Source organism: Carcharodon carcharias, chromosome 6, assembly GCF_017639515.1.
Source record: "Carcharodon carcharias isolate sCarCar2 chromosome 6, sCarCar2.pri, whole genome shotgun sequence".
In the NCBI taxonomy this organism is placed as follows: domain Eukaryota; kingdom Metazoa; phylum Chordata; class Chondrichthyes; order Lamniformes; family Lamnidae; genus Carcharodon; species Carcharodon carcharias.
The window spans coordinates 58,620,285-58,635,694 of record NC_054472.1 but is presented as its reverse complement, the minus strand read 5'-3'; the positions used below and the strand labels follow the sequence as shown (position 1 = coordinate 58,635,694).

The following is a 15,410-nucleotide window of genomic DNA, read 5'->3' as shown; positions in this document are numbered from 1 at the left end:
TTATTTATGGACATGTAAGTTATTTAGAAGCAAATTTCCAGCATTTCTTCAGGAATAAAATCACTTTGTATGGACTTGGTAACAGCTAGAATGCAATGGAAGGAATTCCTGACACCTCTTGGCTAACTTACAATCAATAAAAGCTCCACAACTACAGGAAAGTATAAAGCCAAGAGCTTCAGGAAACACAATATTTCACTTACAAGGATAGAACAATATTATTAATGTAATTCTACTATATCACAAAATAACTTGACATCTCAAGCAAAAAAATCTACAAAACTGTTAACATTTACAAAATATTATCTTTTAAAACTCATGATATTACAACTTCCATAAATTACAATGTTTCTGTAGAGACTTCACTCACAAACCAGATTCCAAATCGAACTACCTTGTTTAATTAAAGATAAAAACAAAAAAACTGCGGATGCTGGAAATCCAGAACAAAAACAGAATTACCTGGAAAAACTCAGCAGGTCTGGCAGCATCGGCGGAGAAGAAAAGAGTTGACGTTTCGAGTCCTCATGACTGGTTCTGTCGAAGGGTCATGAGGACTCGAAACGTCAACTCTTTTCTTCTCCGCCGATGCTGCCAGACCTGCTGAGTTTTTCCAGGTAATTCTGTTTTTGTTTTACCTTGTTTAATTGCTCTGTGAGTGGAAAAAAAAAATCAGTTCTGAGGGCATGATAAAAATAATTCTGGTAAAGGTCATTACAAAACCAAACAGGTTAGCAAAAAAAATGAAATCACTGCCAGGAGGGTGGAAAAACTTGTATAGATTGATTTTTTTTTAAAACAATGGCAGGCAGATCAAATAGAAATTTAAGTGCTGCATGTGCTCCATTTTCAAAATCTCAAATTTGAAAATTAGAATTCACATAAGATTATGCATGGTGCTTTGTGCTATAGATTATACACTCTCCTGGAAGAAACTGATTATTTCTGAATACTTGGCCCATTCATCCATGCAAGGAACCAGGCAACTGAGTGACATCAATGTTTCATGATGCCACATGCCTTTCGAAACATCAAGCTAAAGCTAAAAATCCATGTCATATCAATTAAACCCACCACCTGAAGGAAGGGAAATCTTGCTCCTGTAGGGCACACAATACATTTGTTTTTGTTTGGACTCACCTTTTCCTGCTGTTGAACCAGCACATTTCCACACCATTCCTCAACCAACAAGTAGAAAAGGTGATGAGCGCCCCCCCCACCCTGGAAAAAAATGCACTGTCTCTCCATCATTCAGCTTCTAAACCCATACCTACCGTTCTCATAGGGGGAAAAACATTTTTCTAAAGCTAACATTTACCTTTCATATTCATCGTTGTCTTTGTCACAGCGGGCGTCCTTATGTTTCTGCCAGTCTTTTCCATGTTTACAGGTCGTTAAGAGGACAATATCCTCTGCATTGTGGACATGATATAAGGCATTCCTGGTATCAGAGCCTATGCCAGTCAAATATCTTTTCCCTTTAAATACTAGCAAGTACTTTCTTAGGGGAGGGATGTTATTGAAAAGCATGTATCCCTTCTCTCCTCCGGTCCTTGGGTGCTCTTTCGAAAAGAGCGGTATGGAAACGTCAAAATTGCTCCTAAAGTTTTCAGTACTGATGCTGGCTTTGGCTAACATCGCCTGGCCGATATCGAAGCCCAGGTCCTCTGTGTAATCGGGCCAGGTCCCCGAATAAAGATTAAAAATCAAATGGTTCCTGCCATTGTTCCACAAGTAAAGGCTCTGAACTTTACTTTTTAGGTTATGTACGTACTGAGGCGAAAGCTGATCCCGATCTAAAGTGTCCAAACTTAGCACGAAGAGACAAGCCTGTCTCGGATCCGAGGTATAAAACTTGGAGTTCTCGATGGCTGCCAGGATGTTTTGGTAACTTTCGGACATTTTCTCTCCTTTCTGCTGAGGGTAGACGTAGACTTTGAAACCATTCCTGTGGCACAGAGAAAAGTCGAAGCAAGAGTCCATGCGGCATTTCTTGCCCTTGTAAACACTGGTGTTAATCTCCCTCTTGTGCCGGGGAGAGCCGCGCTGACTGAACTCCTCATTCTCGAGCTGGTCCCCGGCGGAGAAACTCTGCAATGAATTGGACCACTCGGGCCAGCGATCGGAAGCCGGCGGGGAGCCATCGTCCGCAGCCCACCGCCGGTTCTGCCTCCTGGCTGAAGACAGCTGCCCGAAGCGCACTCCCGCCAGGTAGATGAGCAACAAGAGACCGGCGCCGGCTGAGAGCAGGAGGTAGCGCTTTTTGGCCTGCATGTGTCCGGCCGCAGAAGGCTCGCCGCACGGGAGGAGAACCGGGAGAAGAGACTAAATTCGAGCCCGAGCCTCGCCGATCACCTCCAGTCCGCCATCTTCCCCCAGCCACAGAGCTGCACACCGACTGAAAAAACTTCAACACCTTCTTCTTCTTCTTTTCCCAGATCCTGTTATTCCAGCGCATGTGGGCGATTTTTAATAACTAGCTCCCCCCACCACGACTGCTACGGTTACTGTGTGGCATTTAAAGATGCAGCAGCAGCAGCCACCGCCGCCTCCTCCTCCTCCTTCTCCGCCCAGCAACAGACCGCGCGCCGGGGACTGAATGCGGGACCGGCGCGTTCTAGAATCCCGTCGCGTTCTATCCCCTCTGTCCGCGCGCCTCCACTCTTGCTCCGGCTTTCCAACTCTAGCGCTCGCGCCCGCAGCAGTCCCTCTGCCAATGCACCGCCTGTGGGACGGCACCGCACAGATTTTAGAGTAATGAAGGCACCGCTTTTTTTTCATCCGAAAGAAAAGCGGATCCGTTGTTCGTGTCTTCGCGGGCGTGGAGGTAGGTGGGTGGATAGATAGATGGATGGATTGGAGGGGGGGGGGGGAAGAAGAGTGTGCGCTACGCACCGTTATCGCGACGGTTGATTCCTTCCGAGGGCGCCGAACGCTGCGTGTGAGCTGCCCCAGCACCGTTGCCTGGACCCGCTCTTCATTCTGACTCCAGGCCCCCTCCCCCAGCCCGGACACACACACAGAGACACAGATGCTCTCTCATTCCCCAGCTGAAGTGCCATTGGGCTGCGTCACTTCCTCACGCTCCCCCGGGGGTCCAATAGGAGCGCGAGTGGGCGGAGCCTGGGGAAAGCCCATTCATGGGAAGTGAGAATCTTGGAGATGTGACTAACGAGGAAATAGAGTTTGAGTCATAGGTTTCATCGTTGCTGTGACATTAGTCATTGGCTCAGCTACTTCTCATTGTTAATGTTTTGCGCCATTTACCGTTTGATGTACATAAAGAATCTGTGATTCTTTAAAGAACAAACTTTTAGTTTTTTTATTGGTTTGATATTTTTTTCATTGGTCAGATTATTTTGCTGCAGGGTCACGCTCACTTTGAACTGTATTTTCCCCGGCAGAAAGCGGAGTGGAGGTCATTTTTGCTGTCCTCTCGTGCTTCAGTGATTAGTCAGCCTGAGTCCGTTACAAATCCAACTTCTTTCCCATATCTATTCGTTTCTTATTTTTGAGGGGGGATATGTCTGTTTCTCAATCGTAATCTCTGCTATGTGCGTGGGAACAGACCAGTCTGACTCATTTTCACAGCTGCATTTTATCTATCGACAGGACGGGCGGTCTTGCCTCACCTCTCATGTGGCCAACCCAGAATGAGTTAAGCTCGCTCATTCAGAACTATTAAGTCTGAACATGAATGAAAGTTATGATTTCTTCCCAGGTTAAGGGTGTGGGACTCCAATCCTATACAGTTTGTGTTGCCAGGAAAATATACATTATTTCATATCTGAAATGCGTTTGCTTTCAACGTTGAATCAAGAAGAAAATTGCTGTAAAACTGTTTCAAATTTAAGACTGCTCTGAATTAATGAAACCGAGGTCTGAATAATCACACATACATTTCAGCATTTGGCCAAGTGGTTCAGAAGATATAAGGCGTTTTAAATCCAAATAAATACTTGGGAGATTTAATCCCTAATCTGCGTTAAATGTGTTGATCTCAGCAGAAAATGACAGGCAGCAAAAGACCTGCTGATCCACCAAATCTATCTCATACAATTGCAATTGATTAATTTGATTATCAATGCTGTCCAGCAGCTACATAATCTTACAGAAGAGCCAAAAAAAACCTTGGCCAACTCAAATGAAAAAAACACTGGAAAGTTCCTCTCTGACCTTGAAAGCGATCAAAACAAGTTCCAGCTTTCCGCTGGGAAAACATTTAACACAGATTAGGGATCAAACCTCCCATGTATTCATTTGTACTTAAAGTACCTTCTATTTTTTGAACCTCTGGACCAAATGCTGTAAGTGGATCTGAGTGGTAGTTTAGAACTTGGTCTCATTAATTCAAAGCAATCACAAACTTGAAGCAGTTTCATTGCAATTTTCTTCTTGATTCAACACAGGCACTCGTGCATTTCAGACAAGTTCTAGGAGACCACAATGGCCATGAGACATACCCCACTGCCACTGCCACCACCACCACCAACCCCCACCGCCCCCCCCGCCCCCCCCCCAACCCCACCTACCTTTTGTACTCTGTGATATCAGCTAGATTCAGGAACTCACCGAGCTACATTTTGAACATTTACTGAAAATCCACACTCACCACAAAATGCAACAACTTGTTCCAGCGGCTAATGACCCCTTGGAAAAAACTGCACTCGACCCACCAACCTGGGTACAGGAAAAAATAACTGTGGTTCCGCTTCTGAACTATGTGGGTGTCAGGTTAATGTTGGATCAGGTTCAGCTGTAATACCCTCCATGGAAGAATAACTTTTCAACACTCATAACTCTAAACCAATGTGAGGAACTTTTGTCTGGACGAGAAACTGGAGAGCCACCAGCATGAAGACAAGAACACAAGAGATAAGAGCAGGAGTAGACCATATGGCCTATCAAGCCAGCTCCATTATTCAATAATATCATGGCTGATCTTGGGCCCCAACTCCATTTTTCCACCAACACCCCATACCCCTTAATTCCCTGACAGATCAAAAATTTGTCTATCCCAGCCTTAAATATATTCAACGACAGAGCATTCACAGCCCTCTAGGGTAGAAAATTCCAAAGATTCACAGACCTTTGAGTGAACTAATTAATTCAGTAATGAATAAAACCAAATTTCAGCTGTGTAAGTGACCTCAGAAAGCAGGATAAGAGAACATTGGAGGAAAGAAGCAAATATCACAAAATGTGTTACATTTTAAAGCACAATGGAATGGAAGAGAAGACTTGCAATTAAAGAGTGCTTTTTCACTACCACTGGTCGTCTCAAAATGCTTTGCAGCCAATGAAGTACTTTTTTGAAGTATAGTCAGTGAATGGTAAGATAATAGTTTGTTCTTGGGATTCCCCACATCAAGCATTCCTGATTTCAGCCTCAAACATCAGGTGAAAGTACTGAGATGAAAGCAGATGGAAAAAGAGGACAAGAAAAATCAAGCCTCCAAATGATTAGTTACAGAGTCAAAGTTATTAGAAGACTGAGATTGGTTTGCTTGCCTGCTGGTTTATCCAGAAGATGATTCATGCTGCAGCAAATGAGAGCAAATACAGTTAGCTTACAAAAAAAGGAAAGGAAGTGCAGAGCAGTTAGTTTATTTATGCTCAGGAATTTTGTCTTCAAAACTAGGGTGTCGTGATGTAAACAAGCCACTCTCACAAACAATGCCCTCTCTGCACAGTTCTTTAACTCCTTTTATAGTTGGGTAGCTTTGTTATAGATAATGAATAACAACAAGACTATAAAATACAAAGCCTGGGAGGGTGGTAGTGGTAGCTTTTTGTTAAACCTTAGTGGTCAAATTTGAAGGGGTGGGAACCACTGCTAAAAGTGTCTGGTAGGTTAAAGATGTGATTCTGATTTATGAAGAAAGCCAGACAATCTGATTTCCTCACCCAATGCCACATTTCTTTGGTTTCAGGGTGTAAGATATTATGACTGGAAACAATCTGATGCGTTCTATGGTTAAAGTTAGATCTATTTTTTAGAATCTGTTTTTGGAAGATTTCTAGGAGGCTCAAGTTCATAAGCACCTATTATTAAATGGTTGCCCACTCCACCCCTCATTCCTATTTATTCCTAATAAAGTTTACCTTGGTTAATACTTTTGATACTTTCACCCAACTGAAATTCCCATTCAGAGAATACCTTCCCATTTTCAACACATTTTAATTCCACACATTCCTTTATTTATGGATACTAAATGTTCTCGCTGCAACCCAGGCCCATAATTGTCCATAATTCATTGTATTACAACATTGTGACAAGTTTCTGTGAATTAAAAAAAATTGAGTACTGAAATTTGACACCGACTTAGCAGTCTAAATATACAGGTCTTTGCAGACTCAATTCTAAATATTATTCTTGATTATCCAGTCTCATGCACACATGTCCCTAGTTTACTAGAGAGCAAGGCTGTATGACTATATCTAATGGACTACCTGGCATCATCACCACCTTGTATCCTCATGCACCTTCCACATACTGCATGCTCTTATGTGTAATGATAGCTGCTTTTTAATTCACTATGGATGACTAATAACCTTGAGGTACAGGTTGGAATTAACAGTAACCTAGCTGAGGGGTAATGTCACTTTCCCCCTAAATGAAGCCCTCACCTGGCTATACTTTCCACCACTTGCCTCACTCAGACCATCATGGAGACAGTGCGGTTCTTATTGCAAAATCACACCTTGGTATGTTCTCTTACTCCTCTGGCACTTTCTCCTTCTTTGAGTATCTCACCTTGTCTTATCCCCTCACCTTTAATTTAAAACCTTTATTCTCTACTGCTCAACCAAGTGCTTGTCATTTTTTTTTTACTGAGATACCTTCCCTGTTTTCTACAGCAGTCTTTTCACTGATCAGATCTGCATTGTTGGGATTTCAACCTCCATCTCAATTCATCATGTTCTCTGTCCTCTGAAATCACTGCCATCCTATCCTCTCTTAATCTTTCCATCTATGTAAAATCCCCAACCCATAGTCACAGACACCCTCAATCATACATTATCATCGCATGTGGCCTTGGTACTTCCATAGCATCAATTACAGATAAGGCAATCTCTGATCCCTTACTTGTATCTCTCTCCATCCTCCCACCCCCTTCCTCCTTCCAACACAACATCCTTCTGTATCAGCCCTTGGAAAAAGCTCTCTCCCAATTCACTTACAACTGTATTTTTAAAATCCTGACTGTCCAGCATTTGGCCTTTTGTTCACCAAACCATTTTTGCAGCTACGGATCTCACTCTCAGCTTCATTTTCAGTGCCTAGTCCTCTTTACAACTATCACCCTCTCCAACTTGGCTGTTTCCCCCAGCAGGCCCTCATCTCAGCTCCCTTAGGTCCAAGGGATGCAAGTTTAAATGAATATGGTGAACAATTGTTTAATTCATCTACAACCTGATCTGATTGGACCATGTAGAACAAGATTGAGTCCTGCTCTTGTCTGCGAAAGGTGTTTACTATTCTAGGATCATCCTGGAATGCAAAGTTAACTCCTGACTTCTTTTCTTTACTGCAGTTGTCCTTTTAAATTCCTCTTCCGTCTCTTCCACCCTCATCTCCAACAAGAGCAAGGAGATCACAGACTTCTTTGTCAGTAAGATTATGACCATCTGATTAGCTGCCTCTACCATTTCCCTCCCTCCTCCTTGTTCACAAGACCAAACATTCTCTAAGGTTCCCTCTTGCCCTAGCCCTGAACTTGTATCTTTCTCTAGTTTCTCTCCTATCTCCCCTCATGCATTCTCTGAGCTCATCTTGTCCTTAAGTCACACCTCCTTTTCGCTTGAACTTATTTCTACTAAACTATTGACCACTTATTTTCCCTTCCTGTCTCCCATGTTAGTTATCTCCACCACTGAAGGTGGGCAGAGGTAATTCGTCCGACCCTGTTGGTTAGTCTATTTCTCTGTTTGTAAACAATATATCTCAAAAAATAATGGATGGATTTCAACAAAACTTGGTCCATGGATAGGGTATGGTCCAATGAAGAATTGATTATTTGTTGGTTAAGGTATAGATCTGTACCCTGGAATTTTTTCAAAGGAGCCATTAACATTGGGAGATAGAGCAAACTTGACCTTTTTTTAGAATGTTGTTTGTTGTTTAAGAATGTTGTGGAACTTGTCACAGCTGTCAAAATGTGAGTAGAGCTTTCAAAGCAGGTTGCTGGATGTGGATTGGCCTGAAGCTTCCACAGCGAGATGGAAGCTCTTAATAAAAAGATTTCTTTTCTCAGCTCTGTAGTTACAGAGCATCAGCCGGACAGGGAAAAGCATCAAGGAAGATCTATGTAATTGTAATAACATTGAGTTAACACAGCAAGGCAGATGTTTGCACTCGACTGAGTACCCTGTTCACTTGTTGATATTGTTAGTGGTTCTTTTTCCTTGGCTGCTATCACCCTCCCTTAAATCTGGCATCATTGCCCCATCCTCAAAACTGACCGCATGATCCTTCCTTCTTTCCAAACTACCATCCCATCTCCAACCTCCCATTCCTCTCCAAAGTCCTTGAACATGTTGTCACCTCCCAAATCCCTGCCCATCTTTCCTGGAACGCCATGTTTGAATCCCTGCAATCAGATTCTGCCTCATTACAGTACTGAATACATCAAAATCACAAATGGCATCTTATGTGACAAAGCTAAACTATCCCTCCTCATCCTCTTGACCAGGCTGTAGCCTTCAACGGTGTTAATCATACCAACCTCTTCCCAACACCTCTCCACTGTCATCTGCATGTGGCCTGGTTCCATTCTTAACTATCTAATCATAGCCATAATGTCATGCATTGGCTTCTCTTTCCACTCCAGCACTGTTACCTCTGGTACCCCCAAGGACCTTTCTTTGCCCCCATTTTTTGTTCCCATCCACGTGCTGTCCCTCAGTGACTTCATTAGAAAACACACCAATTTCCACATGAACCCTGATGATACTCAGCTCTACCTCACCACTACCTCTCTCAACCCCTCCAGTGTCTCTAAATTGTCAGGCTGCTTGTTCTCCATACAGTACTGGAGGAACAGAAATTTCCTCCAATTAGTTATTGGAAAAAACAAAGCCATTCTTTTTGGTACATCCCCATACTCTTTTTTCCCTAGCCACCAATTCCATCTCTCTCCAACTGCAACTCTCTGAGACTGAATCAGACTGTTCACAATCTTGGCATTGTATTTAACCCCGAGATGAGTTTTTGAGCAATGTCTGTGGCATCACAAAGGTTGCACATTTCCACCTTTGCAATATTGCTTGACTTCACCCCTGCCTCAGCTCATCTTCTGATGAAATACATGAATGCCTTTGTTACTTCTAGACCTGACTATTCTAACTCATTCCTGGCCAACCTCCCACATTCCACCCTCTGGGTACACGCCCGAGTATGAAATAAAACGCATTGATGTCGGCCGAGTGTGCCGATGTCAACGCATACTCTCATGATATTTTGCTAGGCGCGCAATGAAGATGGAGGTGCGCCCGCCATTAATTAAGTGGCCAGTTAAGGCCCTTGAGAGACCAATTGTCTTTGACTTTATGTAGCTCATGTGATTTTCAGGCCATCACACGGACAAAACGGGCAGGCGGGCAGGCCACAATTTGCAAAACTTCATCCACAGGCAGGATAAGAAGGGTCAGTGGCCTTGACAAAACAATTAGTGAGCAGTTTTGGATATCACTTGCTGCTGCTTGCCTCTGTAAACAAGACAGTGTCATTTTGCTTCACAGCTGCATTCAGAGCATTTAGAGGGTTCAGGTCAGTACTCAGTGTTGTCTTCCAAGCCCCTGGAAGATTGGGTCGTCCAGGTATCAGACAGCCTTCCCTTACCCTGGTAATGGGGATTGTGGTCTCCGCTAGATGCACCTCCTCTGATGAGGAAGAGAGGGCCAGAAGTGGGAGGAGGCCAGGTGTTTCTATTCAGCATCCAGGGGAACCACCTGTGGGAGGAGAAGTGCAGGCAAAAGGGGCACAGGGCCAACAGAAAGGCTAAGGCGGAAGGGGCTGCAATGGCGCCAAAAGCCTGCTGCCAGGGTTTAAAGTCGGCAATGCATCTACCTCAGTATGTCTGAGGTGCAATGCTGAAGGAGGCTCCGTCTCTAAAGGGAGACAGTGACCTCCATCTGTGAGAGGATCGGCCCTGAGATCAGCTCTGACTGCATGGGTGGACACCCTATGCTAGTGGCGCTGAAGGTCACAGTGGCCCTAAACTTCTATGCCTCTGGTTCTTTCCAGGGGTTAGTAGGGGATCTGCGTGCAGTCTCCCAATCAGCTGTCCATAGTTGCATCAAACTGGTGACAGACACTCTGATCAGGCGGGTTGTGACTTTCATTCACTACCATACGGACAAGGCCAGCCAGGCTGAGTGAGCCAGAGGTTTCGCAGCGATTGCTGGGTTCCCCCGCTTCCAGGGTACAATCAACTGCACCAGCAGGTGAGCCAGGATCATTCATCAACAGGAAGGGATTCCACTTCATGAACGTGCAGATAATGTGTGACCATAGGGTGCAGATTCTGCAAGTCTGTGCAAGGTACCCAGGCAGCTCCCACGATGCCTACATCCTCAGACACTCCCAGGTGCCGAGGCTCTTCAGTGCTCCAGCCCAGCTGGAAGGATGGCTGCTGGGTGACAAGGGCTATTCCCTCAAAAGGTGGCTCACGATGCCTCTCCGCCATCCAAGAACAGAGGCTGAGCAGTGGTACAACAGGAGCCACGCCTCCACAAGGGCAGTAGTAGAGAGAACCATCGGTCTTCTCAAGATACACTTCTGATGCCTGTTCCATTCAGAGGGCACACTGCTATACCCCAGATCGTGTGTCACTGATAGTGGTTGCATGCTGCACTCTACGCAATCTAGCACTGGAAAGGGGGGATGCAGGGGAGGAAGGAAATCTTGAAGCAGCTGCACAGGCAACAGAAGATGAGTCCAGTAGTGAGTCCAAGTACGAATATGCTCAGGGGAACGCTGAGGGGATAGACGCTGACCTGGGTAACTTCCAGGGAGGCAGGGACACCTGGGATACTTTGATCCAATGCTGGCTAGCCTATCAAATAAGAACCATTGCCGCATACCAGGGCTGCAGGCTCTAAACTCGCTCCCTGACAAGACCAGTTCCTTGGTCAAGAACATAAACTTTATTGCAATGGCACATAGTGTAAGGAGTCACACACCCATCATAACATCATGGCTTACTCTGCACCTACGGAACAAATGAAGCATCTAGAGGCCAGTTGCAAAAAAAAACCTCTCATTTACTGCTGACCGACAAACATTGCAGAAATTAACATTGACCAGTGTTTTAGATCACACCATTAAAAAAAGAACAGGAAAATGGAAGAAATAAATATCACCCATGATCAGGCCATGTTGTGTTTAAGGTGCTTTAAGTTTCCACTTGTGGGTGCTATGTCTAAGTGCTCTCACCTCGCTGGCACGGGCATTGGAGACAGCCTGCATATTCTGCTGTCTTGTTAGCCTTGATGACAGGCATCCTCTAGCCCATGGAGCCTGTGCTGGCCCCACCTGGGAGGAAGTGGCCAGTGCCACAGCTGGCATCTCCCTAGACGCTGCAGCCTCATCAGATGGGATGGTCACTGGCAGAGGGGCAGAGGAGCTGCTGCTGTCATCCAGAGCACCCTGAGAGGAGTCCACACAGATGACAGGCAGCTCGTGTGCCAACATGAAGTCACGTCGGACCTCCCTGCTCACCATTGATGGGTGGTTACCTAGCTGAGATACTGGGTGCCCAATCCATCTCCCACACTGACACTGACCAGCTGAGGTCATTGCCAGTGTGGGAACTTGCAGGTCCAAGGGCAACCCCAGGAACCCCTGATTGATTCCCTGGAGGACCCTCTCCATGAGAGTCACCACTCTCTCAATGGAGGAGGGATTGCACTCGGCCATGAGGGTCAACACAGTGCTTATGCTCCGCATGGACTCCTCCACAACAGACTCCGTGGCACACATTCACTCATATATCTCCGCCAAATCCTCCTGAACACTCTGCTGGAGTTCCAGCATCTGCTGCCTTGTGGACAACCCCAGAGGCCCATCATCAGGTCCCCAGCAGTCCTCTCACTGCTGGCGCCCTGGGCACTCTCTGGCTCTGCATGAACCTCAAGCGAGTGTGAAGTGTCGTCACCAATGCGCACCAAGATACTAGATGGCGATCTTATGCCCACCGAGGTGCTGTTATCTGCACTGGCATCTGCTTGACAGAGAGGGTGTGACGCTGGTGAATGCAATGCATGGTGGTCCTCCGGGGTCAGGGGTGGGCCTTCAGGCTCCTCATTGTGACCGCCTGCTGGTGAGCCTAAAAGGGACAAGAAGGACATGTCATTAGTTTAATTCATCAGACTGTCAGTGTGCATGCCTGGCACCCTGATGTGACAGAGCTCTGCATCATGGTGCCCTCATCTTTCCATTGTCAATGGGAATTCCAGGTTTGAGGCTCACATCAATGTAGAGACTACACTGGATTGGTTGCAAAAACCCACATTCTCACCTCAGTGCACTGCACTTTCACCTCCCTCTGGCATCCCAGCCTCACCACGGCTGCTTGAACATGGTGCATGATGCCTCTCCAGCTCCAGGGCCTCCTGCTCGTATCAACTGAGGATTAGGTGGTGTGGGGGTCCCCCGCCAGTCCACAACCTCTCAGCGTTGTTATGGGATGTTTTCTCCTGAAAGGACAGAGGAACATTGATTAGTCCACCCTCTACTTGCATTGCCATTGCAACTTGGCCAACTCCACCTGAGGAGCACCTTGTAGGGCTCAGCCAATTCATGACCCTGGAGCCGCTAGGCACTCAGTCCAAGCAGCCAGGTCTCACCACCTTGGACAGCTCCTGCATCATTGACATTTGGCACTCACACCCTAACACCTCTGAGGTCCGCGGGGGGATGGGCAGCTCTTAACTGTTCTGCAAAGTGACCCATGCCCACACAGTGCACACTCTTCCCAATCGTAGGAGATAGTTAAAGCGCTTTCAGTGCTGGATCTATGTGCGCCTCACCACACTGTGGCTGCTGACCCTGGATGCCACCTCCTCCCAGGCCTTTTTGGTGAGGTGGGGGCCTCCTACTCCCTTCCCTGTGGACCCGTATTTCTCTCCTCGCTGCCACCTTCCAGGAGGACAGCAAGCCACTCATCTGAGAAACGCGGGGCCGACTGCCTCACCAACCTGCCCTCTCCATCTGCCATGTCCACCTGCTACGGTCTCTATTCACAGGACTTCCACGTCCACTGGTGGCAGCCTTCCAGGGGCTGCCGAGGCTGCATTTGAATTGGACCTGGCGGACATTAAGCCCCCACCCCCCCCCACCCCACAGTGCGCTGCTGATCGCAGGTGGCAGCCTGTTTCCTGCCTGCCCCTGTCGAGCACCGCCGCCAAGGGTAAAATTCTGCACTCTGTAAACTTGACATCATCCAAAACCCTGCTGTCCATGTCCTAATTTGCATCTATCACCCATTCATCCATCACCTCTGCGCTCACTGATAACCTACATTGGTTCCCAGTTGAACAACACCTTGGGGAGAATTTTCTTCCTGTCGGGCGGGCTGTTCGGGAGCGGGCACGGGTGGGCGTGGTGCTGATCACTGCCGCCGATCAGCTCCATGCCACCATTTTATGTGGGCGGGCCAATTAAGGCCTGCCCAGCGTGAAGCACAGCTCCCGAGAATAGCGGGAGTGGGCAGGTGGAGGCGGGAGTGTAATGACCACCGGGTCCAATGGTGACCTGGCGGCCTGTTCAAATAGAGCGCAGGCAGCCTTGCAAATGCTGTTCATCAGAGCGGTGCTGGAGAGCAGGCCAGGCAGGAACATAGGGGAGGGGGGCAGTGTTTCTGATGAGTGCCCAGCTGCCCTCCTGGAGGAGGTGGCAGCACGGCAGGAGGTCCTCATTCTGAGGGACGGGAGGAGGAGGCCCCCCACCTGACCAAACATGCCTGGGAGGAGACGGCAGACAAAGTCAGCTCCCATGACGTGGTGCGACACAGGTGGGTCCAGTGCTGCAAGCGATTCAATAACCTCTTGCACTCGGGAAGGGTGAGTACCATGTTGGCAGAGGTCACTTAACACAGCAGGTAGGCTTTCCCCCCAGCAGCCCCCCTCCTAAACTCTGAGTGCATTGAATCCTTCACGGCATGTTTCCCTCGCTGGGTGGGCCATCAGATATCGCCCATGCCTAGTTCACCCTGAGAGGGTTAAGCACCAGCAGCATGTGTTAGACTGACACTCAGAGCACTGTTTTGGGGGCAACCTCAAGTATCTGCACCTAGGCGCAGTGCTGGAACTGCAAAACATGTCAAAGTCAGGCTGCTGATATGCTGGGAGGGGAGCTTCCAGCTGGTGGGGCACCAATCCATCTGCTGCCCTTGGCATTCCACGTGTTTGTGCATCCTTGCTTTGCAAGGTCAGACCATGTGGTGGCAAATGTGATGGGGGCAGCATGTGGGCAAGGAGGGGGTCAGCCCTGGCTTCTTGGTGTGAGTGTGCGGCAGCTGTGGGGTAACAAATCACTGGAGCCCTGCAATGTCCCACTTAGTTTGGTGTGGCAGGGATGCGATGGAATTCCACAGGGTGGACTAATCAATGCTCCTCTCACCTTTTCAGGAGAAGACCGCACACAATGCCGCCAAGCGGATGCGGACTGGTGGAGGCCAGGCCTAGTTGGCCATAATCACCAGATAATAGCAGGGGGCAATGGATCTGGAGACGCACCATGTGCCCAGGTCCACCAGTGGTGGTGAGACTGGGGTGCCACAGGAAGGTAAGATTGCCGTACACTGAGGTCCCAGCAGCCATGCTGAATATTCAGTAATTGAAGCTTGCAACATGGGTTGACCATTGATTATGGAAGGATGAGCGCACACTGATCCGGGGGCCAGGCATGCACATTGACATTGTCTCCACTTTAACTAATCAAATATCCTTGTTCTTCCTCTCAGCATCACCGGAGCAGGGCCGGGAGGAGGAGGCAGAGGAGCCACCTCTGAAACCTGAGGGCCCTGAACAAATGGAATCACCAGCATCACACCAAGTCTGCCAGGTAGGCACCAGCGCAGATGCTAGCACCTCGGTGGGAATTAGATCGTTGGCTAGTTTCCCGGGGTACTGCGGTGAGGGCACTTCACACTCGTTTGAGGTGCGAGTGGAGACAGAGAGTGCCCATGGTGCCAGCATATGCTCGGTCGGTGGCTGATGATGTGCCTCTGGAGTTGTCCATGAGGCAGCAGACCCTGGATGTCCAACACAGTATGCGGGAGCATTTGGCAGAGATACATGAGGCAATGCGTGGCATGTTGCCTGTGCTGGAGGAGTCCACATGGAGCATCACCGATGCAATGAGCCTCATGGCCAAGCACCATACTGCTTCCATGGAAAGAGTG

General features: G+C 47.5%; 1 protein-coding gene across 1 annotated transcript in view; it reads right to left on the bottom strand.

Annotated features, from left to right (window-relative positions):
* Positions 1-3,055, bottom strand: part of LOC121279399 (exostosin-1-like) — a 187,477-nt gene extending 184,422 nt beyond the window's left edge. The window contains exon 1 of the mRNA XM_041190618.1: positions 1,319-3,055. Within this exon, the coding sequence (XP_041046552.1) occupies positions 1,319-2,274 (956 nt within the window). The 5' untranslated portion in view covers positions 2,275-3,055. The remainder of the gene's footprint in view (positions 1-1,318) is intronic.
* Positions 3,056-15,410: the final 12,355 nt, after the last annotated feature.